Source organism: Dermacentor andersoni, chromosome 2, assembly GCF_023375885.2.
Source record: "Dermacentor andersoni chromosome 2, qqDerAnde1_hic_scaffold, whole genome shotgun sequence".
Taxonomy (NCBI): domain Eukaryota; kingdom Metazoa; phylum Arthropoda; class Arachnida; order Ixodida; family Ixodidae; genus Dermacentor; species Dermacentor andersoni.
Window position 1 is genome coordinate 18,504,358 of NC_092815.1, and position 25,264 is coordinate 18,529,621.

Genomic DNA, 25,264 nt, shown 5'->3' on the forward strand with positions numbered 1-25,264 from the left:
TCTCATTAAACCGTACCCACTTAATCAATAGTATCTTATTAAATATAGCGGTACATTGTCTACCTGTCACTTAACGTGTACAATCCATTCTTGGCGTGTGCCCATCATAGAGCTCAGTTTCAGTCTCGCACTCCTACAACCAACTGATTCTGGATGAAGTGCATCAAGTGTGAGTTATGCATTGCATGTGCATGTACTGTGCACACGCATCTCTGTGGCTGTTGCAGAGCCATAGCCTCCAAGCTGTGCCCTGCACAATCTCAGACTAGTAATCTAGGAGGCCATGATGCACAAGATCCTTTGTGATGCTGTTGCTGGCGAGAGACTAGCACACGATCACCTAGTAAAAGCTGTGATGAGAGCCCCGAAAGTGCGCACATGTGCACAGTTGATTTGTTCAAATGCCGCATTGCACATGTGCTAAACTTCACAACAGTGATCTGCAGACACGGCATGATTATTACAGGACCACACAATGTTGAACAGGCGAGTAAAGCATTGCATGCTGCGAGACATTGCTAGCAGAAATTTTGGAAAGACAAGGTGGCGGCGACAGAGTGCTGCAGTTTTCGGCATTTTGCGATGTCAACAACAATGTCAAAACTTGTAAAGATTTGCTCAAAAGTGACACTGTTAACTCTGTAAGTGCCGAGTTACCCAGCACAAGCGACAATGAGGATGATAACACTGAGCTGGAGGATGTGCTGTGTGTGACAGTTGCGAAAACAGTGTGAGCTCTGGATGTGATGTGGCCATTCTCTGAAACGAGGGGATTAATGGACTTATTGGCCTGTCAGTTGGATGGCTTCAAGACTGCAGTTGTCGCTGCGAGGCTGCCAAAGCAGCAAATGAAAGTGACGGATTTATTGTGGCCTCTTATCACAAAATAAAAGGTTTCTTGGTTTTCTAGCAAAACACATTCCATCTCAAAGGCAGGTAAGTGCATATCTCTTACTTTCGGGTATGCTGTAGTATTGCTTAGCACGTACTTTTCTTGCATCCTCGTCACATACAATTTAACGAGGTTCCGCTGCAATTGAGTGAAAAAATTCTTGGAAGTATGATTAATCATGCTTTGATAAACTAGTAAAACCAAAGGCTCTGCTTTTGCTGCTCTGCCATTAACAGCAGCGATGATGATGAGGTCTCGATAGAAGGTTAACTCACGTATCCCTCTGGGTGGAGCTTGATGAGGAAGCGCTTGCGCTTGAAGCTCAGCTTGCGGATTTTGGCCCAGGAGAAGGTATTGATGCGTGTGGTGCCCTGGAACACTATGACACCCATGTGGGCCACTGCCAGATTGAGAGAGAGGCCCTCGGAGTCATGGGCAGGGCTCAGCCGCACCCCATACAGCTCACAGCGACGTGCCGTCTCCAGCAGATTGAGGTCTGCCTGGGCCGGACTCTGGCCCACATGTCTCTGATGGCACTCCATGATGCGTGCCTCAAGCTCTGCATCCTGGTGGGGCACAAACTTGTAGCTTGACAGGTACGAGGCATCAGGGTAGTCTTCTGCCACATAATCCCCACATGAAGCTGCACACAAAATTAAGCCAGTTCACTCAAGAGGCCTAAACACATACGGTGCCCAACACACAGCTGCTCAACATAGAATAGCACTTCGTAAGGACATGCACCTTTATCAAGGCCACAAGGCCACAGTTTAACCAGAAACTCATTTTCCTATGCAATCTCAAAAGCAGACCTATATCCCCATTTCTTGACAGTCTTCATAAACACATCAATATCCAGTGCAATGTTGCTACATCTTTCACGAAATAAGATTGTTAGCACACTGGAGAACCCCAACAACCAAGGCACAAGAGCTCTGCAGACTGGCATACTTACGTGGACTATGACATTTGTGTATCACAGTTTTACATTTCAGTGGAAAGTACAGAGCAGAGAACTCTGCAAGAACTCTGCAATGTCCAATATCAGCAACTTAAATCATAAAGTGGCAGGCCGGCAACTTTGTGGTTGCTACCACCGGGAGCAAACACGAAGTTGATGTGCCACGCATCACATCAAAAACCATGGCCAACCACTGGTGAAAAAAAATGACCCAGAAATAAGCAGGAAAGCCTGGCAGAGAAGCAGTATCTTCTTTCGCCCTGCTCCGCACATTATGGCATCCCGATTGATGACATCGATGGTCTTCAATGAACAACACAGAGTCACAAGGCACTGTAGTTTGTGGTCAGCCACTTGTATGATCTTTAAAGCTTTATGTGCTCTGCCTATGTGAAGCCTTGTTGAAATTTCCAATCACTCGTTATATTTCTCGAGTTATTGGATGCCTTATCTACACAAAAGTTGGTTAAAGGAGCACTGACACAAAAATTTGAAGTCGAGATAACTTGCGAGATCGATTTAGTTGGTCACACACACATCGTCTATAAGATATCAGCGGCGAATATCACTTAGAACATATTTAAAATCAATTTTAAAGTATGTGTGCGCAGCCAACCGCAAAACAGAGTACCTCGCGACATTGACATCAACCGGGATTGTAAATAGCCAAGAAAACGCTACGTCATGTGGCTACGTCACGAATTTTCGTTGGCTGCCATGCGGCTTACATGTGCTCTTCTCCTCTGTTGTTGCTTGTTCTAGCTGTTGTACTTGTAGTGGGACGCTCTCCGTGTCACTGCAACTGCAGTTTTTGTCGTGTCCATCGGGATATTTCCCACACTATCAGCTTGACTGCACTGCCACAACGTTCAACGCCGATTTGTTGTGTCTTACCATTGATTGTGGCCGATGCGAGGGTTTTGTTGAGGTTCGTCCTCGCCATCGCCGGCCGCAATATCTGAGTCGCTAAGTGATTGGCCACGTCTAAAGCGCGAGACACATGGCGCGATTTTCCGTGCGATCTGTAGTACGGCGCGTCGTGTGCGACTTGCCGCATGCCGCAGCCCGACGGCCGTCTATCCGGGGCCGAGGGTCCTTGCGATGCGTCCGCAGCTCGTAATAAAGCGCCTAAATTTGCCAGCACAATCAATGCCTGAACATTTATGTTTCTCTTAAGTGAAAATACGGTTAGTTTTCCCGGTGCCATTAGTAGCGATGAGCAAACAGGCCATTCAGGCGAGCCGCTTCGTGTACAGACGATTGCTGGCGCGTCTGCGCTTACCGTGTCCGAGTAGAAATCACACCAACGATTTACTATTTCGCACAACGTTTTATAACTCGCACTCTTTCGAGGTCACTTTATTGTAGAAGTTATTTCGTGTCAGAAACAAATTGTAGCCCATTTATATGCCGCCGTCAGCGGCAAAAGAGGCCCGCGTTTCGACCAGGGAGAGAAAAAAAACCAGACATGATCGGAGCGGCGAGGTGCCCGCTCGCCGGCCCCACCCCGCCGGGTCTACCACGTGGCCATGGCGTTCACGCTACCGGCGCTGTCATTGGCTGCGGTCGTCCGACCGATGCGGCAGTCGCACGACAACATTCAGCAAGTTGGTCGCGCACGCTGGCTGCGCGTCAGAGCATACATCATGGCTTTTTGCGAACACGTGACCACTTTGTTTACATTCCCGTTGGTCCCGTCTGGTTGCTCTATGGAACCGAAACTTCGACTGGTCGCTACAAAAAAGACTGCAAATAATTACCTGTCGCGCTCTGAAGTAAATGAGGTTTCGCGCTGTGATTATTGGGTCATTAACTACTTATTAAAGCAGAAAAAACCACGTGGATTTTTTTTTTGTGTCAGTACTCCTTTAAGCTGAAATGGTATGGCAGCTTTTGTTTGTATACAGATACCAACATTCACAAACAGGTCCTGGACTCCAAACAAGTGGAAAGACAGCTATTCTGACACTGCGTTGGTTCTGAGTTTGTCACAACCTTCGTAGCTACAAGCTATCTCAAGGCCCCCTCTTGACTAGAGGCAGATTCACACTACTACTTTATATGGTAAATAATGTGGAAGTGAAACAAAAGGTTATCATTGTTAAAGCCACTGCTTCTGAAAAAATTCAAGATGACATGCGAGCCACTACGCAGGCTTGGTCCACTCACTGACAGCTGGTTTCGAGCCAGCAGGCTGAACAATGTGAACAGGATGTGTGCTCACCCTGGACGATGTAAGAGGCCAGCAGTGCAGCAGTGGGGTCGCTACACTGAAGGAGACCTTGTGACAGGTCCCTCTTGATCTGCAGGCTGAACAGGTACCTAGCCAGAAAAAATATGCTGCTTGCTCAGCTAGCACCAAATGACTGCAAATAGTATTTACATGCACATATACTTGGTGGCTTTTTTTTTTATGGTAAAAGAATTTAAAAAGATCACCTGTGGCATATAGCAGAAATCTATCTACTCATTGAGCTGGATTACTCAAAGAGGTGGACAATATAATACTTATTCGAATATACGGCCAGGTTTTTTTCCCCAGAATCCTTAGCCTCGAACACAAATGTTTGCTTTAAGCCGTGGCTTCACGGCAGCAAACATTTCACTTTATAGTGTGGCTTTATGGCAATGCATGCCGCAATGCCACGAAGCCACATCATAAGGCAAAATTCGCATTCTATGTTAGTAATTGAGTATTTCGGGCAATTCCAGCCAAGTTTAAATCATCTGTCGGCTACTCTATATTGCCTTCTACCAGTGTGCATAGACTAATAGAAGGTGATATAGACACTTGGGTCCCCCTACTGGCACCCTTGCCTTATAATTGTGACCACTTGATAGTTGAATAAATACTGTACACGCAGGAAATAAAAATGTATATTTGAATAATTATCGGAATGTCACTAATTACCTGTTTAATTAATTGCTCTAGCACACATAATCCGATATAGGAATTCAAGTCACTAATTTCACAAGGTGCATCCACTGGGAACAAATTTTGAAACTAGCACCAGCTTTAGGATAAGTGTTGCCAAACTTACAGCAAAAATGCACTGTTGTTCCACCTTTCAACCAAACACCTTTTTAGGCACTGAAGCTAAAAAATTTGTGGAATACCAATACATTTAGATGTAAACTTTGGGGACGCATATCTCGAAAATGATGCAATCCTCATAATTCTTTCCAAGTGGATACAATGGTCAATGTCACTGGCTGCAGTTCATAAACTGCAGTAGGTGTTGTAAATTAATTAGTGTAAATAGTAATTAGCAAAACCTTAATTAATTAATTAGTCAGACATTCATTTTGACTTTTCGTGCAAATAATGTCGGCCACTGAGAGTAATTCTTCTCAAGAAGTAGAATTGTGCTACATGCCATGAGTGATTTCTTAATATTTTGTTAATGATTAAATAAAACATTCCGTACACTAGCCTGAGTGCACACACTGAGAGGACATGCATAATGTTGAGACAAGCACATAATCAGACAGCTGCGTCATGTGGTAGTGGTGCAAACAAGATATAGCACAGCACTAAAATTTACGTTTTATTGGTGATCCTAGCCAGCTCTCAACATGAGAAGAGATGGATTCACATAACTGATGCAATAACCATCTAACACAAACCTTCATGAAGCAAGACAGTAATTTTCCTTCCTTGCAGGTTAAGCAGAATAGGCCACCATACTGCAGCATTCACACAAGTATAATAGAAGAGGAGTACTTCGAGAACTGTGTAAATAAATAAAATGCAGTCAAATCTCATTATAAGGAGGTCACATCCAAAACAAAAATACCTTCATTATATCATACATTCATTACTATAAGCATACATGCTGATATCAACGAAAAGAAAAATTGTGATCACATCCATGAGAAAGAAACACAGTGCAATGCCTCCAACAGGCCAGCAAAACTTGTGCTGATATGTGGCATGGGACAACAATAAATGACATACAAACATATTGATAGATTGCTAATATACAATTGTGTGATTGGTGTGATCGCATGAGATTTCCACGCTGGCCTGTTGGCTGCAGTCCAACCAAGCCAAGCCAGAACATACACGCACATCCAGAATCTGCTATTTCAACATGGAGGAAAAAATTTTCGTTCATGAATTTAAAGCAGCGCTTGCTAAGTACAGTGACTGACCAAATTCTTGACTAATTTCTGAACAACGGCCATCAGTGTAGTCCGTTCATATGATCCCGTGCTTGAATGCTGACAAGGTCTAACGGTATGAATATATTGATAAAGCGCTTCCTACGACAAGTTGTCTCCAGCCACTCTGCTGACTGTAGGCAAATTTTTTTCGCCACTGTACTGCCTAGACCACTAGGCTAAACCAGTGCCACCTCCATCATAGTTGGCAACCAAAGTTGCAGTTTGGTGCTGAGTCGACATGGCAGCAACTTTGTTGACAGCTGCCATTTTTACAGCATCATGCGCACAGATCATGTAAAAATATTCAGTGGAGCACCATGCGGTGTCCTAATTTTCGGTTGCCATTATACACTGATACACTGGCAAGACTGCGGGGAAGTTTCAATAAGCATGCAAGACTGAAAAGTCAGACATCTGAAAAATTGGTTGGCAACTGGATTTGACATTCTGCACCATTTTATTTGACCCTATTCTACCAGAATAATGAAAACTTGGTGATATGATCACAGCTGGTACAAATTTTGGGGTAATATGAATTTCTACAATTCCCCAGCCGAAGCGCACTGTATACTATGAGCCACATTTCAATTGTCCCGAATTTGTGTGACGTGTGCACACAGACATCTGCTATGATCCATGGCAGAGCATTTTTGCCTTCCGCTGGTAGATTCAGATTGGTGAAATCCGAGCACTCGCTCCAGAATTTTGGCAGCCGCTCCAGATCTACCAGTGAAAAACACCATAAGTGTGCATAAGCATTGTGCCACTTGCTCATCTCCACTTTTACGACGCGGCGCAACGTATGTTGTTTACCGTGATTAGCAAAGCAGTAGACAGTTGATTAAATGTGTGCTTTATTGGGCTTGTAATCTGTTCTTGCTCTTAATCTGACCAGTATACACCCTTATCAACCTTTATCAGTCATTATCAACCTTATCGAACTCAACCTGGCCTTTATCAACCCTTATCTGTTTTTATCGGACATCATCCAACCCTTATCAGTCATTATCAACCCTATCAGACTCAATCCCACCCTTATCAATCTTATCAGACACGATCTCACCCTTATCAACTTTATCGGTCATTATCAACCTTATCAGTAATTAATAAAGAGAAAATGAGACATCCACCCGTTCGTAGCAATTGCTACGAATGGGTGGATGTCTCATTTTTCTTTTATTAATTACCTCTCTCCACCTTGCAAATTTCTGCAGAACTATTTTCGTCAACCTTATCAGAATTGATCCAGCCCTTATCTGTCCTTATCAGACATGATACGACCCTTATCAACCTCTATCTGTTCTTGTCAACATCATCAGAATTGCTCCGACCATTATAAGCCCTTATCACTCTTTAGCACCTTATCTATCCGTGTTGAACCATTATCAACCGCGATCAGACCTATATAACCCCTCATCACTCCTTATCCTTATCAACTCATTGACTGCTTACCTGCCGGTGTTGCACAACAACATACAACATGGTACCACAGGGAAAGCACGGGGAAGGTGGGAGATGGAAATTGAAGACTATGAGTAAAACGAGAACGTGAAAGCAGGAGCCAACGTTTCGACAAGTGGACTTGTCTTCTTCAAGGCGACATATGCTTTCCTCGCCACAGTATATATAGGTGGGGTTCTTCTAAAGGGGAGAGGGTGTAAAGTGGATGAGTGCGGCAACGAGAGAAGGTGTGTTCGCGTGTCGAATTGAGAATAAAGGGGTGCTGTGCACAAGGCCAAGGACCCAGCCGTCTGTCACTCACATGTCAACGCACGTGTGTCAGCCGGCGTGTCAATGGCGTGCACAGCAGCCTTCTATTACCCGTTTCACTGGTGGTCATAGGCTATCGTGTCGCTGAAAGAGATAATAGAAGGAGCGACAGAAACCGGTGCTCATAAAAAAAATAAAAGAAAAATACTGAAATGGTATAAACAAATAAAGGGGGAAAAAATGGAAAGAAGAATGAAAAAGGAAAAAGAAAGATAAAAAAGGGGGGTACGCAAAGAAACCAAACTAAGTGTTGTTGCCTATAGCTTGAAATTTAGCATAGCGAACAGATTCTAAAGCTCCCTTTGAAACGTTTATGCCTATTGGTTGCAATGTCTTGAACTTAGGGATAAGGTACGATTCTCTGTATTTTCCTTCTCGTTCAGAATGGAAATTTGACTAAGATGAACTTAACTTAAACTCTACATCTTACAGTCAAATTTCCATTCTGAATGAGAAAGAAAATACAGAGAATCACAACTTATCCATAAGTTCAAGACATTGAAACCAATAGACAAACGTTTCAAATTGAGCTTTAGAATCTATTCGCTATGCTAAATTTCAAGCTATAGGCAACAACACTTAGTTTGGTTTCTTAGTGTATTTTTTTTCTTTTTTTCCTCCTTCTTTCCATTTCCCCCCCTTTATTTATTTATTTATACCATTTCAGTATTTTCCTTTCTTTTCTTTTTATGAGCTCCGGTTTCTGCCGTTCCTTCTATTATCTCTTTCAGAGACACGACAGCCTACGACCACCAGTGAAACAGGTAATAGAGGGCTGCTGTGCACGCCATTGACACACGGGCGTTGACACGTGATTGACAGACGGCCGGGACCCTAGCCTTGTGCACAGCACTCTTTTATTCTCAATTCGACACGCTAACACACCTTCGCTCGTTGCCGCACCCATCTGCCTTACACCCTCTCCCCTTCAGAAGAACCCCACCTATATATACAGTCCATCTTGGGTACTAGGCGCGAAAACACACACGACACAAGGAAGGAGACGGGACAGAGGCGCTCTGTCCCATCTCCTTCCTAGTGTCGTGTGTGTTTTCGCGCCTAGTACCCAAGATGAATTGTGACCAACTCGCCCAACAAGACGTCCTTTTAAGATATTATATATACAGTGGCGAGGAAAGCATACATCACCTTGAAGAAGACAAGTCCACTTGTCGAAACGTTGGCTCCTGCTTTCAACATGGTACAGCATATTCATATGCTTCAGATATATTCACCTTCTGCAAGCATGGGCGTTAAGCCCAGTGGGTAAGACACTCAGCTTCCGAGTGTGGAGTTTTTATTCGAATGCTTCCTTTTGAATTTATTGTTTTATTTTTAATGGAGCACGTCGTGTTACACCATTACAAACAAACCGACAGACCGACGAACAGATTTCCTGGGTGAGTCGCCTAAGAATGCTTACACATTAAAGCCATGCCACAAAGCTGATTTTAGGAAACTGGCCACCACTGTGCAACACATATTAAACCCTTGCCCATTTTTGTTGCTAAATAAAAGGGTACACATTAGATTTCTACTTTGTTTAAGAGCTTTAATGTTACCTCTACATCAGTTTTCTACATTAGACACATAGAAAGTGGGCGCACATTTGATTCGGGGGCATGTTAGAATCGGAAAATAGTGCTGCAAAATGAATCAACAGTGTGTTTTGACGTTTTTTCTGCATCTTGTTTAATTCGACCTGCCAGATAATTTGATAAATTTTGTTGGTCCCATCAGGGTCGAATTAACAAAAGTCGAATGCATCGGATAATTCATTATATTCATGTTTATTATACCAAGATCTGACTGTAATACATTATGTCCTAATTATGTATAATAATGTTGCTGTACTTCAAGGCCTCTAATTAGACAAGTGTAATGTGGTGAGAGATAGTGGTTGTATATTCACACTAAGTAATAATTGAGATCGACATGAAAAACTGAACAAGTATGCTTAATTTCATAAAGATTGATTTGTTTTCAGAACCAGAAAAATTTGTTTTCAAGACCAGAGTCCCTCCTTAACGTTTTGCAGTTGTACATGACCTACATAGTCATTAAAGGGGTCCTAAACTGTCCCTCGGGCTTGGTGAAAAAACACAGTCTGCAGATAGCATATGCTGCTGTGAACATCTCAGCCAAGAGACAAGCGTGGCGTTCGCAAGCGGAGCCTTCTTCAATGCCTTACACTGCGAAGGCTACGTGAAGCGGGCCGTCCCTGTCACAGTGGCGCGGAGTTCAAATTTGATTTTGCATGTTCATATAGAAGCCACTACTTCCGATTTTGGCACTAACGATGTACCAAACACGTCTGACCTCGTCGAGTCACAGTGCACTCAGCCAGCAGACTCGTCACGATATCTACACTAAGCAACAGACCGCAGCTACTTGCAACTGTAGTGCGCATGTGCAATGTTTGCTTTGTGCACAACAGGGCTTGAGAGCACACTCGCGCTCATATGCTACACTCTGGCCACGCAATGTGATGAAGACCGCCCTTGTCCTGCACCAGCTTGAATAGCTTAATACAAAGTGAAGTCTGCCAAAACGTCTAACCAGGAGCGACCAGGAGTGAGCATGTGCTGGCAAGCGTGCGTGTGGTCTGATGGTCTGTGGTTTCACATGGTTTGAGACTAGTTGAGTGTTCAAGACTAGTCAAAATTAGCAAGACCTGACGGATACAATTCTGATAAGCAGGGTGGCCAAAGTTTACTTCTTGTGCGGGTGGCCGCGGCCAAGCGTGAGCAGACATTTGAATTAACAAGGTTAATGTGAGCAGACAGGTCAAATTAACGAGATTTTACTGTATTTTTACTGGACAGCGCCCAACTCAGCCAAAAGCTCTATTATTAGGGCTAGCAGTACAAAAAAAAAAAAGAAAAAACTGGTAAGGTCACTGAAACCTCACCTTGTAAACTCCTCTTCAAGTTGACATGGATCAGGCGTATAAAACTTGACAGCAAAGTACATGACAGGTGACACCATAGAAAGGCCCATCTGGCGGCACATGGGCTTCTCATTGTCCAGCCAGTACTGCAATGACAAAAACAAAAAGGTTATGCACCAAATTCAGAATGCAGTTTTTAGCATGCACTAAAGTTTGTTGGTACCATAAACACCTCTGCCCTTTCCGTTTTGAGCGTACACAAATGTTTTCTATATGGCATGAATTTGAGTGTCAGTGCATTTTCATTCACCACAGTTTACCCTTCCCAATAAGCAAAGCTACTGATATCAAATCTAAGAAGGATATCCATGCCTAGCAATGAGCCCATCAAAAGTAGGCCATCAATGTCTCAAAATAAGCAGCACATGTTGGGCAAATGAGCGACAACCATTGCAGTGCGATGCAAGCTAGAGCACAGCACGGGCCTGGCCCGGGCCCATGACACCAAGGCCGCGCCCAAGCGTACATCACCGAGCTGGTGCTGAGCCTGGGCATTCATTACTAAGCTTAGTCAGGGCCTGTGTGTGCACGACCAGTAAAAAAATTTCTTTTTTAACTTAGAGATTGTACCGTATGTGTCAAACTCAACTTCTCACAGTCTAATCAGCTGCAGTGTATAAGCAATAAAAGACCAAAATCTTTGTTTTTCCAATGGGAACATCAGTGATATCCACTGTGCCAGTCCTAACAAGCTGCATATTCCACGTCTGTTCACTTGTGCATATACACAACACATGCATAAATTTTTGTGACTTATTGTGCATGTCTATGGCGGCTGAATGAAGTTCTGTGACACTTGACGGTGACTTTTGCAATCGCTACGTCATGCTCATTGCAATGTGCTTTTGGTCCATCCCAATGGGTAAATTTCCTATCTGTGCCACCATTTTGCTAAGTGTTATCTACTGAGATCTGGAGCCTTAGAACTGAAACACCTGTGCCAGAATGGCTTCAGCACTACAAACAGCACCAGCACCGTGATTTTGCTGCTCATATCATTCGCTATGTGTGCTGAGTATCAGTATAATGCCTATGGTGCTATGCTGTGCAGAACAAGCGGTGCCTCAATACCATGCTCACATATTTAGCTGATGTGGTTATGACAGCATTTACAGTGGTTTCAACAATCACGTCTATTTAATTTACTTTGTGTCTTTTCAATACATACTTCAGGCGTGCTACAATAGTCAAGCTCAGTGGGATGCTTACTTCTCTCACATCCCCCGAAATTTTGTCTTCCCCAAAGAATTATTATCTCTTGACATTTAGCTTTGCCACATGACACACACATGACAGAGGGAGCTGATTTCAAGTTCATTGGCATAAATGCATATTGTCACATTGTAGTGAAGGTGAAGAACACAGTAGCAAAACAGTGAATCACAAAAAAAAATTTTTTATTGGACGAACCTGTTCTCACAAAAGCAAGTGACACTTGGAGCAGGATAGTGGCAAGCAGAGTCGGCGATTGTCCAAATCTGATGAGCGGGTCAAGCATGCTGGCTTGTATAGTACATGACTCGTCGAAGGTTCCAGCGTAATTGTTGATGCCCGCGTGCCTTCCAGAAAGTACTACACAATTCACGTCGCACATACAATCAGATTACACAAGGTTCAGTAACAACAGACAATAGATAGAACTATTGATAACATATGAGAAACTTTTGATACACGCATGCGTGCCCTGTGCCGAGCGCTTACGTTTAACATTTGTTAGCCGGTGAAAAGCTGTCAATGGAGAAGATAAACAAGTACATGTGTCAATGCCCCCTTTATAAAAAGCATCGTCCGGATGCTCCAAACAAACCTAAGAGCGAAAAAAAGAGTACCTGTACTAAAGAAAAACAATAACAAAGCAACAAAGAAACAAAGTCCCAAAATGCATCAGCAGGCGCAGAAAGGCTTGAGACACACAACATGGACGACTTCAGGCCATGTGCAGTGCTGCTGGCTTCAAAATGCCGTCTGGCATGACGTCACAGGCCAGTGTGGCAATACGTCGCATGATCTTGTAGGGTCCAAAACACATCGCAAAAGTTTCGCCCCAAGTCCTAGTCAGCGTATCAGAGTTCAAACCCAAACACGGTGGCCTGGCTGGTACTCCACGTGGTGCCATCGAAGATTGTAGTGCCAGCTGTTGGTCCTCTGCTGGCTCTTGATGCATAGGCAGGCGAGCTGTAGGACTTTTTCAGCGTGCTGGAGATAGGCGACTACGTCGCAGTTGTCATTGTTGGTGACATGTGGTAGCATAGTGTCAAGCGTTGTCACCTTGATCTTTCCATAAACCAGCTTGAATGGTGTCATGCGCATTGTTTCTTGCACAGTCGTATTGTTATGGCACGTTCACACTGGGGAATCCGGCGTCTAAAGCGAACGGAATTCTCCTGCCGCCAAAATTCACGTCATGCACACTGCTTGCCCACCATGCCGCCGGAATGCGATACAGAGCCATCTGCCATGTAGGACGCTCACCTCCAGACATGCGCGGTATATCCCGGATGTTCCCGCGACACGAAACTAGAGGGCACTGGAATGGGGAAGTGGGTCCAGCGGATGGTTTGGTAAGTGCCGAGGATGTTGCAAAAAACGCTGAAATTGCGGCGGCGCTGCAGTCACCTTCTCCTGAAGCTTCGCCTGTTTCGGCAGCACCCATTGGCTGAAGTGAGTTCACGAGCTGAGTGGCTGTCGTCTGCTCGACGCACCATCATTGTCATGTCGTTAGCATTGTTTTCGTCGCACTTTCTCCATTTTATTGACTGCAGGTCGGCGGGGAAGAAAATCACTGTTTCCGCCACAGAGTATCAGAACTAGATGCAGCAGAGTGAAACGCCTGTCAAAGCTCCATGCAGCTGCAGTAGGGTTGTCGACACGACTGCGTCCGATTGGCGTGCGGAGCAGCTCATTCAGGGGAAGGCGACAGCGGCGCCACTAATTTTTTAATAAAAAAATCCTCAGTGGAGAGCCTGCCGCGGACCCGCTCCCCTTTGCTAGTATACCCTATAGAAACCGCACAGTTATCTCCGCTCGGGTAGATTTCGCGTGTTTTTATTTTGGCCGCTTCATCACTGCTTGCAACAACAATAAACCCTGAGCAAGAAGAAGCAGCATTGCTAGGCCTGCTGGCAAGCACCTATCTGGCGATGCCCGACACGCAGAATCATTCGCCAAAGAGGCAAGGCCACCGGCGTTGGTGGGTTCATCCTGCTTTGCAAGAGCGCGCATAGCTTGGTCACGCCACCTTGTCAGGTCGCTTAGTCCTTGTGTTTCGCATGGTACTTGTCGAAAAGGACAGGGCGGTTACGCACCAATTTGATAAGCACTTCCAATGTCGTGACATGTTCGAAGACTGCGATATGATGAGAGCGTTGGGCTTGGCTGCCATCTTTTGAATTGCTGAGATATGCTCCGATTGGTCCACGGTGAGAGAATCCGGCAGCAGCTGCCACAAAAATCGGTCCAGGAGCAATTAGTGCGGAAGGGGCTATTCCGGTAGGTGTCGCCGTTGCCGAACTGGGTTCCGCACTGCTCCAGACACTGAATGTTTCAGTGTGAATGCGCCATTAGCGAAGATTACGTATGGAAGGACGGCATCCCACGTCTTGTTTTCAACATCGGCATACATATCAAACATGTCAGCGAGGGTCTTGTTCAGCTTCTCCGTAAGACCATTCGTCTGCAGGTGGTAGGCAGTTGTCCTCCTGTTGCTTGTACAGCTGTGTTGCTGAATCATTTGGGTGAGCTCCACTGTAAAAGCTGTTCCTCAGTCAGTGATGAGCACTTCCAGGGCACCGTCTCATAGCAGGATATTCTCTATGAAGATTTTCACCTCTTCAGCTGCACTACCTTTAGGAAGGGCTTTCGTTTCGACGTAGCGAGTAATCAGTAGCCATGACAATCCACTTATTACCAGATGTTGACACCAAAAAGGGTCCCAAAGGGTCCATCCCAATTTGTTGGAACAGTCAACAAGGAGGCTCGATTGGCTCTAGCAAGCTTGCTGGCCTTGTTATAGGCATCTTGTGTCGCTGACAGTCCAATGAATGAATGAATGAATGTGTGGTGTTTAGTGGCACAAGGGTCAGGTATGGCCAAAGAGCACCAAGCCAGTATTGATGAGTTTGCAGTGGAGTTATGACTTCTATGAAGTTGATGTGACGTGGCTGTAAAGGGGCCTTAAAAATGGTCGCTCTAAAGTGCATAAAGTCTATGTGTAATAAAATTATGGCGATGACAAATGACGTGTACTATGAGCATTAAGGTGCATTGCGAAATAGTGATACGATATACAAAATATGTAGGATGCTAATATTGACTAGTGCACCACTGCCTCGTTAGAGCCCTTGAGACACAAGGGCCTGGAGGCATGTGCTACACAAAACAACTGTATCACAGTGGCATCCTCTCAAAAGAGGATGCGCTATGAATTTAATGGGCTTATAGCATGTAGGACAACATCATTTAAGAAACTGAGGACTGCTTTGGTGTTAAACGGTTCTTTACCAAGAAACATAGCCGAGTGAAGAGAGATGCAATAATGATATGCAAGAGGAAAATGTTTTTTTCTCTTATATTTGGCTTTCCGGCACTCCAAGGGGACGTGGAGGACGGTCAGCCCTTCACCACACCGACCACAGGTTGGAGGTTCATTTCCAGTAAGCAGAAAATTGTGGATACCTAATGTGTGCCCCATTCTGAGACAACAAAATAGGACATCTGTTCACCGCGGTTTTGTTGGGGAGGGCCAGAAACCTAACTGTGGCTTTACAGCATGCAGTTTATTATTTATTTCTGCATTCCACATGTGTTGCTAGTGTTTTCGCAGTTTCTTTTGTAAGAAAGGTTTCAGATCTGTGACAGGGACAGCAGTCGTAGGAATAATAGCTAGTGATATGAGTGATGTGGCCATTTTATTAGCTAGTACACTGCCCTCGATGCCTCTACGGCCAGGTACCCAGCATACTGCTACATGTCTATGTGATAGATAAATATTGCATAATAGTGAGTAAAGTTCAATGAAAACAGGATTTGTATGCTTTTGCTTAACAAGTTTGTGAATACTATTGCTCTGTCGAGTTTTAATTTCTTTATACGTTTTACTGCAGACAGTACTGCATAGGCTTCTGCAGTGAAGATACTTGTTTGCGGGTTCAATACATCAGATTTAGAAAAAGAGGGACCAACAGCAGCATAAGATACGCCAGCATGTGATTTTGACGCGTCTGTATAGAATTCAGAGCAGGAGTACTTCGATTGAAGTTCATGGAAATGCATAGCGACTTCAAGGTCAGGTGCGTGCTTTACGACCTCTACAAAGGATACATCACAGTCTATCACCTGCCACTCCCAGGGCGGTAATAGGCATTAGGTGATGCTCGAGAACTGGGACATCCATTTCCTCACCAAGTTCTCTTGCACGCAGTGACAAAGAAGTCTCATAGACGGTCTATTACGAAAAAATGTTTCACACGTCAAGTCGTTAACGGTTGTGAAACACGGATGTTCCTTATTAGAGTGCACTTCGAGAAAATAGGTGAAGCTGATGTATGTTCTCTGAAGATGGAGTGACCACTCATCTGACTCTATATATAGACTTTCGACAGGGCTTGTTCTAAATGCGCCAGTGGCCAGGTGGATACCCAGATGATGAATGGGGTGGTCTAACATCTTTAGCATGCTCGATGCGGCAGAGTGATATACTATGGCACCATAGTCTAGTCGTGATCGAACTAGGCTCCTGTAAAGATTCAGCAAACACTTCCTGTCACTACCCCATGTTGTGTGGGATAGGATTTTAAGTAAGTTCATTGTTTTTAGACATTTTGCTTTAAAACATTTTATGTGTGAAATGAAAGTAAGCCTGGAGTCAAGTATAACACCTAGAAATTTGTGCTCTTTGTTGACAGGAATTTGTTGTCAGGAATTTGTTGTTGGAATCTGGAATCAGGCCTCTCTTTCTTGTAAAGAGAACACAAGAACTTTTTGGGGGGTTGATTTTAAATCCATTTTGGTCTGCCCACTTGGACACCTTGTTTAATTCCTGTTGTACCTGTCTCTCACATACTGTAAGGTTGCAGGATTTGAAACCTATTTGTATATCGTCTACGTAGACAGGATCAAGCATATTGTTGAGTTCAAAAAAATGTATGAGTCTGCAATTAATCATTTTTTCGAAAACGGGGTGTCTGCCAAGTCGACATTTCCTAATTCCCTGAGTTTTCCAGGTTTTCCATGAGTGCCTTTGCGAAATTCCCTGAGTGACACAGAACTTTGTTTTATGTCAAGAGACGGGGGCTGACACCATGTCGCCTGATGGTGTCACTCTCTAGTAAGCATGCTAAAAAATAAAAAATGCCTTAATCAAGTTTGAATAGTAAAGAGTACTGTTTATATCATTCAGAAAGAAAACAGAAGGGTCGGGTTATTAAAATGTACAGCAAATAAAACATCTTCGAAAAAATGGTAAAACCCATTGCAAATCGAGTTGAACATTCCCAAATACAAATCAAAAGGAGATGCATACAGAAGCAAATCTTTTCAAATATGACTATTTCTATCACCTGATAGCAAGCTCATTGGTATGAGACCTGAACTTTGTCACAACTGAAATTCTCTCTCAACAGTTGGTAAGACAGCCTCAACTGTCCAGACATATTCTCAGTCTGCACACAACGCCTCAGTGTTGCATTTCACTGTTTTATCTTGGTTTGGAATGAGGGACACCTGCATCTCGGCGTCAGCCAACACTTTGTTGTTTGAGCTCAAGCTCCTTCAAAGAAGCGGTGGCATACTTCGTTTCCCGTTCATTCCTCAATGCGTAAATCATTTCTGTTCTCATCCTTCCACCGTGCGTTTGCACCACGGACCATTTAAAGCATCCTCTTAGTCAGTTGTACAGTCAACGTCGGATTTTTCGGACTCCCTAGGGGCCACGAAAACATCTGAAAAATCAGGCAGTTCGAAAAAATGAATGCATGTCTTTTACTGCCCTCAAGGGCTCAAATCGCCACAGGCACATCCGAAAAAGCTCTGAAGGCCTGCCAGTTATTAGGCCTGCACTAATTAGGCATATAGATGCTTGTACTGTGACAGGAGATGGCAGGCGAACGCGTGTATATGAATACATGTGGTAAATACATACTGTGTCTTGTGACAATTGCCCCCTTCCCACACTTATGCTTCACCGCAATACTTTTGCGTATGCTTCAACACGTAACACTGCTGTATTGAGGCGAAGCTTACCTTCGAGAACCGGCATTATGCAACGCGTCGTGCTTTCCGAGCTTCTAAGCTGGTCGCGAGAACCACAAAGGCGGAGTCAGTGCCATTGCTTACAGCAGCGAATTCTTTCAATGAAAAACACAGCGCAGAATGGTAAGAAGCTTAATTGCGAACGTCGAAGCAGCTAGGCCTAGCGTTGACGCAGTAGTGGGTACGACTTCCAGCGTATCTGCGCGCGAGAGCACCGGTTCGAGCCAGCAAGGTAATCAAAATGGCAACGGTGGTGGTGGTGTTGATTAATGTCACTTATGACCTGTGGTCATGGCAAAAGTTCCGGAAAATCGGACGGCGAAGGGTTCTTGCGTCCGAAATTTCAAACGTTTTTATACATTGACTTTATGAGGTACATGGTGGTGCCGCAAAGCCGTTCGAATTATCGGGCATTCGGGAAGTCAGTCGTTGACTGTACACTGGCAGCTCCTCCAGTGAACGACGTGGTGTCAAAGAGGATTCGTTACGATTCCTCTCTGTTTACATGAGCCAGCATTACCACAACTATCGTCCCCTTTAAACAAAAATACTGCTCATTTTTCCTGATAGAAGCACAAATTCCCTGAGTATTTCCAGACTATTCGAGAACCGCGAAATTGAGGTAAATGCAACACACAATTAGAGACTCCCCCAGGTCATTCAAGCACTTGCCCAATGATGAAGGCACTCCTCATATAAATTCTGTCAATAGTACTCAAGCACTCGTTATAAAATTGTATTGCATTATAAGCCAAAAGAAAATGCTGGTTGTCCAGTTCTGTTTCATTTTCAGAAAAAAGAAAAAGGAAAAAGGAAAAAGGAGACTTTACCCTTGACACCGACATGGGCGATTGAAAGGTTTAGTTTCCTCTCGACTCTGCACCAACCACACTTTCTTGTTTCAGTAGTTTGACCATCGCGTAAGGCTGCGCTAGTTTGGCTGGCTCGCGCACAAACTGCAAGTAGCAGAAAATTCAACGTACATGTGATGTCGCAGGATGCCGGAACGATCTACGCCACTTGATCAGAAGCAGCTGCAGCAGCGAATTCACCTGTCTGCCTTGGCTCGGATTCTCCATGGCTATGCGTTTGTGTTTTGTTAAAAAAAACCCTACCACCGTCTGTCGAGCGCCGTTTTACTCACCGATGGCTGCAAAGAGCGGTGATGGTGTATGCAACATAACCACTCCCTGGGTGGGCGGCAGGAAATTTGAATTGCGATAAAGGTATTCGGACCATGCAGATGCAATTTTCTCATAAAGTAATTTCTTGGCATGAAACAAGTGTTGCAAGGTTTCTGGAATGGTATTTAAACAATCCACGTCAACTTGGTATTTGCCTTTAGTGTCTCTTTAAGCTCTTGGAATGCTTCAGCTTGCAGCACTTGCCACTTGAAATCGACATCTGATTTCGTGAGAAAAATTAATGGCAAAGTAGTCCACTACAAGCAGGTTGATGACTCGGCATACTTGGTCTTGGCATTACGACTGCATGTCAGCCATGCAAGAACCGTATTATTATGTTATCAATGTCGATTTGGGCAAAAAGAAATACAATGTTTGAAAGTCAATACATCACTGTAAACTGTTATTAGCAATCGGCAACACGCAAATGAAGCGCCGCCAAACCATGATCTCCTGATAATAATGTAGTAACTGCCAAGCCATTATGACATTGCATGGCGGCAGCACATGGTGCAGCATTCTCGCCAACTCAGGCCACATCGACAGGAACACCCAAGGGGTCATGGTTCCCATAGTGGAGGGACATAGATGGTTGTTCCATAATGTTGAAACAGGCGTAATGCACGAGGGGCCGCATGGATTGTGCAAAAACGAGAGTGACACCATCGTAGCATCTGATATTGCACCTGTACATGCGCCAGTTGATATCGCACCGGTACATGCACCGGTACGTGCCATGTTTATGGTGTAGATGCTGTACGCCTCCACCTTGGAGGCATACCATGCCTAGAAAGTGTGCGACCTTCTTCGCAGCTTCTGAAATTCACACACAGCTGTCGTTCGCTCATCTTGAAGGCCGTATCATTGTCACAGTTCGATTGGAGCAGGGCACGCGCTGCCATGCGCGCAGTTTGGTCACGCTTCTATGCTTTGGTACTCCACGTGTGCCCTCTCTTTAACCATGACCAGGTTTGAAGTGTTTGTTGTAACAGCACGACGATTTAAAATATGTTTGTTATAGCTGGATGCAGTTTCAATAGGCAGGGTCATAAAATCGGAAATGCACTGAAATGTGGTCGTTATAACCAATAAATCATTATAGCTGGGATCGTTATAAGTGGTTTTGACTGTACTTGGTTTCAAAACACAGCACTGGCATAGAAAAACACAATATTACTTTTGCACACTTCAGTTTGCAGGACCCTACCGACAAACGCTCAAGGACTCACATAAGAACACACAAGCTTAGTACCCCTACATAATGTGTCGAACATTTTCATGTGCAGTCAATTTGAGAAAGTAAGCCCTGCACTTCACTGGTATACCAGTATTGTGCACACGGAGCAATAAACATAATTTGTATGTCTGCATTCGTGTTTGATGTGCTTTGTTCCAAATAACAAACCCACATATGTGCAAGTGTGTAAGAGAAAAGAGATTTTACTCCTTCCCCATAACATAACATTTCTTCTCACTTGAGGTAAAGGCATGCAGTCATAGCAAAGTTTGTAGTCCAATGTGAAACTCCCTAACTTGATATGCATTGCTGTGTTCTAAAACACTTCCTGTCCTGTATCATAACATCTAATGACAAGAGACACAGGTACAGGGCATGAAAAGCCAGAAGATGCTAGCAACTTGTTAAGTTGATGAATGCAGTGGAAAAAATGGCTTGCCTTGGTCCCATTGCTATCAGCGTACTCCAGGCCAAAGTAGTCCACTTCAAGCAGGTTGATGACTCGGCAGACTTGGTCAAACAGAACACGCCCGGCCGCCTTGTACTGAAAACAAAGGACAGTTTATTCATCTCACAACAGCTACATAGATTATGAATGTACAAATGAACAGTTTTAGAACCCAAAATTGCAAACAACATATTGAAAGGAGCACGACTATCAGTGTCTGACAATCTGTGTTTTAAAAGTGTATGTTTAAACACTCACACTGTGTAGCAACATAGTCATAGTTGCAACATTGCAACACAGGTTAGATTTATCACAATTGGGCAGTTTATTTTGACAGACAAGCAAACATTTTTCTGTTCTACCTAAAAGTGCCCTGAAACACTTTTCTAACTAATCATAATATAGCCGCACTATTAAAGGACATCTCACAAGTCTCATGTTGTAAACATTTTTTTTATTTCTTCAACTATAAGTGAAGTTATCGCAATGATACCTGGCTTTCTCTCTCTTTTTGCCTCCACAAGCGCGCTGGAAGCTACACAGCAGAGAAGCCAAGAGGGAGATGTTCTGGCCAAAGTTGAGTTTCGTGGTGCCGAAAGGGCTCGTCGCAGAACACCACTGCCATCTATCTCGGAGGCAGCTACACACGCAGTGCAAAGATGAAATCAATTTTCTGTCTTTTTGAGATTGCAGACATATATATTTTTCATTTATTCAATTCAGAATTAGCAGTTATGTATTACTGAGAATGCTCTTGTGATCACAAAATCATCAATAGCATTGGTGGGCCAGCTGCTTTCGATGACGCTGCATGACAGCATTGCAGAAGTGAGAACAAGCAACCCTTCACTGTTTTTGACACGAGATTGTAAATCTTCTGCTGCATGCCGGGCAGCAATATTTGGCTCACATGTTCACAGCAGCCTCTCAGACAGATCATCAACTTTTTCTTACTATATTCAAGAAGTGTTTCAGGGCGCCTTTAAAGAGGCCCTGCAGCCTTATTTTAACTGCTAAGTGTTGTCCCACAATGGATTTCTTGCAAAGGTCCTGAGGTGAATGCAAAAGTAATTATGAAAATTGACACTGGCAAACAAAAGTTATTCAATTACAAATTCAAAATGAAAGTTCACAGCATTAAAAAAAAAGGCATACCCTTTCACATTTCACTCACCCAGGAAAGACTTATACTGCTTCCAAAACATGACTTACGTCTACGTGGCAGAAGCAGTTGTCCCACTGTGACCTTCCTACAACCCACAGCCCAATTTGTGACAGATATCATTACTGTGGTTACATCTGCTACATGTGTGACACATGAGCACAGTGCTAGAAGCTACATCTTGCGACATTTCATTCAACCACAACACTTAAGAAATGTTTGCGTTGAGTCATTGTCCTCATAGATAAAAATTTAAAAACATGTAGTGTACTTTACTGACTGTTGCTGCCGACACCTCAGCCATAATTATAGCTTGCTCTAGTTGACATTGGTATCAAAAGACGGTACCACCATTTCTGCAGCGTATGTCTATGTCTTAAGTCAGTTGGCACTATGTAAACTGTAATATGTCTATGGACAGGCCAACATACTCTAATGAGTTTCTCTTGTATAATGGAAGTGGCATGTAAGACGCTGCAAGAAAACGAGAAGCTATATGTCGTCCTATAAGATGAAACACCTTTGGAAGAGCCTGAATTGCCCCCAAGCCTGATGCGACGCAACATTAAGAGCGTGATTTCTGTAAGCCATTGGATAGCACACTTATTGTCTGTTGTAAACATTTGTCATTTAAACTGCACACAAGCGAGACCTTTTTGTAGTTCTAAAAAGCTTAAAACAAACTTTTGTCAAGAAGTCATGACTACATGCTCAACATTAACCTGTACAGTATGGTCTCCACGCCAAACCAATCAAAATTAACAGCATGAGACCTACGTGTCACATGCCTTCTGCCTCGCATCTAATGCCGAAATTGCTGGCGTGGGAGGCTGCAGTCGGCACAGAAACTGTGTTCTGGAGCAAATTGAAGGGACACTGAAGAGAAAAATGGTTTGAGCTGTGTTAATAAATTGCCCTTCCACAATACCAAAAAAGCCACTCTTACTGCAAGATGCTTGGTAAGCTAGAAAAGATGCAAAAATGAAAGACTGGTGGCGACAACACCTTTACATTTCCGCACCAGCTCACCATGAAGTCATGAATTTTAATTCCATCTGCTTAGGCCTTGTTAAATTTTTATCAATAAAATGGACTACATTGTTTTAAGAGAGCCAAAGACTGAAGTTATGAAGTTTCAGGAACTTTTACTGAACAGCAGCCAAAATGCAAAAAAAGAATTGCCGACAATTACGTTACTTCCTAATGCGAAATTTGAGCGCAGCTCTTGAGCCGTTTCAGCTAAACCGAATGTGAGCCTTGAACAATTCGCCCCGTGCGGGACATTTCGCACCAGCTGCCGCAGACTGAGCATAGCTTGGCGCAACTGCCTCGCTTATCAGGAGGTCACGGGAGGCAGTGCGAAAGCGCATATTAACGGTGCACGGCGAAGAGATGGCAGCGACTGACTGACGCTGCTGATGTTGCTAGTGAGTCAACTGAAGGTGGCTCTGCGTTTCAGCTTGGGAAGCGCGCACCGTGATCCGCTGATACCAAGCCGGCGCTTCGACAACCGGAGAACACAGCATGCTCTTGCGCAGTCGCCACCACAAGGAGATGGGGGGGGGGAGGGGGGAAGGGGTACACGCAGTGGCGAATGGCGCCAGCTATGCGTTTCAGCTTCTGCAGCAGCACATCATCGAGATCAGCCACCACCGAGCCGGCACTCTGATTGCCGCCGCACAGGGGTGGCATTGGAGGAAGGCTCTCTTTGCTCTTCCTCCAATGCCACCCCCGTGCGCCATGAGTGCCGCGAGCACCCTGTGCACCTTGTGCGTCCTGAGCAAGGCTCGCGCCGTGCACAAGAGCCAGGAGCATGTGCAGCTAGAGCTCGCCCCGGCTACGGAGCTGGTTACGGCGAGGGATGTCGGCAAGGCTCGACGGCAATGCAAAACGCAGGAATGGGTGCCAGAAAGCTGCGCTCTAAAAGGTACTTTGCAAAGTGAAACGTCACAGTGACATACCGGCCCTGTCATTGCGGCACAAAATTGAAAAATGACAATTTCATTGGAATTTTCTCTTCCAATAATCAACCTATTACCACAAAATCAACAAAAGTAGAGTTTTCCAAGAATATTTCATTAATTTAAACTGATTCTGGTTTCTCTTTAGTGGTCCTTTAAAATATTAAATGCTCTGTTTTCGGCATTGTCACAGCCACTAAAGCATCAAGTCCTGTAGTAAGCAAACATGGAATAAAAATTACAGGCATAATCTGCATCACAGGGCCCCTTTAAGAAAGCACATGACAATAGCAGACAGAAGAATTCTAACAATCAAAGAATGTGCTATGTGCGCAAGAATGTGCTATGCACAAGTGGGCTTCACTGCACTCCTTGAATATAGCCACTAAGATAATGGTGGTGGTGGTGGTGCTGTGTGTGTGTGCACACTCGCACTATAAATGATGACACAGCTGCCACACTACACAAGCCCTATTCCCCTACTTCTATGAGTGCCACTTTGCACTGATGGTGTAAATCCACACGCGCAACCCACTTCCTCAGGAAACTGCTAGCACAATGAAATGCGTAATGAGGCATCACAAAATGCTTGCTTCATATTGGACGGTAAAGATGGCTGCTCTAGTAGGATTAACTGCTCACAGAGCGGCATTCTTTTTGGGACTAGGCACCCTGTCCTGCTCTGTGCCACAGTGTACAGGTAGCGAAAGCAGCAAGAAGGGCATTAGCATACAATGCAACATTGAACTGATCACAGGCAACACTGGTGCCGTGAACTTCTGCATGTCCTCTGTGTGGTGTACAGATCAAACTGGCAACACCTATGCACAAAAAACTAAATTATATGTACTTCCATGGCCAGAGCTATGTTAATACAGACAACTGTTTTTTTATACACCCGATTTTTCGGACAAGCCTGATAATTCAGACGTCTTGGCGGCACCACCGTGTACCCTATAGGGCCAATGTATCAGGACACTTGAAATTTCGGACATTGAGACCCTTCGTTGTCCGATCTTTCGGACTTTTTGCTGTGACCACAGGTCTTAAATGGCGCAAACTGAAGCCCTCACATCTGAAATATTATCTCGCAGTGCACTCTCAAACCAGATATCAAACCAGCACACTCATACACGAATCCACTGGCAGTTGTAGTCATTTTGTGCTGCCGTTAGGCCTAGCTGCTTCGACGTTTGCTATCAGGCTTCCCTGCGATTCGATGCCGCTATTTTTCATTTAAAGGATTCGCCGCTGTCGGCAATGGCGCTAACTACGCCTCTGTCA

At 44.3% G+C, this 25,264-nt stretch overlaps 1 protein-coding gene across 4 annotated transcripts in view; it reads right to left on the reverse strand.

Annotated features, from left to right (window-relative positions):
* The window catches only part of LOC126542836 (FERM, ARHGEF and pleckstrin domain-containing protein 2-like), a 235,961-nt gene that overhangs the window by 174,787 nt on the left and 35,910 nt on the right, over nucleotides 1–25,264 (reverse strand). For all 4 annotated transcript variants that reach the window (XM_050189952.3, XM_050189951.3, XM_055077475.2 and 1 more), the window contains exons 3-6: nucleotides 20,849–20,953; nucleotides 10,702–10,826; nucleotides 4,078–4,175; nucleotides 1,168–1,535 (exon numbers count right to left, since the gene is read on the reverse strand). In XM_050189952.3, coding sequence (XP_050045909.2) covers nucleotides 1,168–1,535; nucleotides 4,078–4,175; nucleotides 10,702–10,826; nucleotides 20,849–20,953 — 696 coding nt within the window. The remainder of the gene's footprint in view (nucleotides 1–1,167; nucleotides 1,536–4,077; nucleotides 4,176–10,701; nucleotides 10,827–20,848; nucleotides 20,954–25,264) is intronic.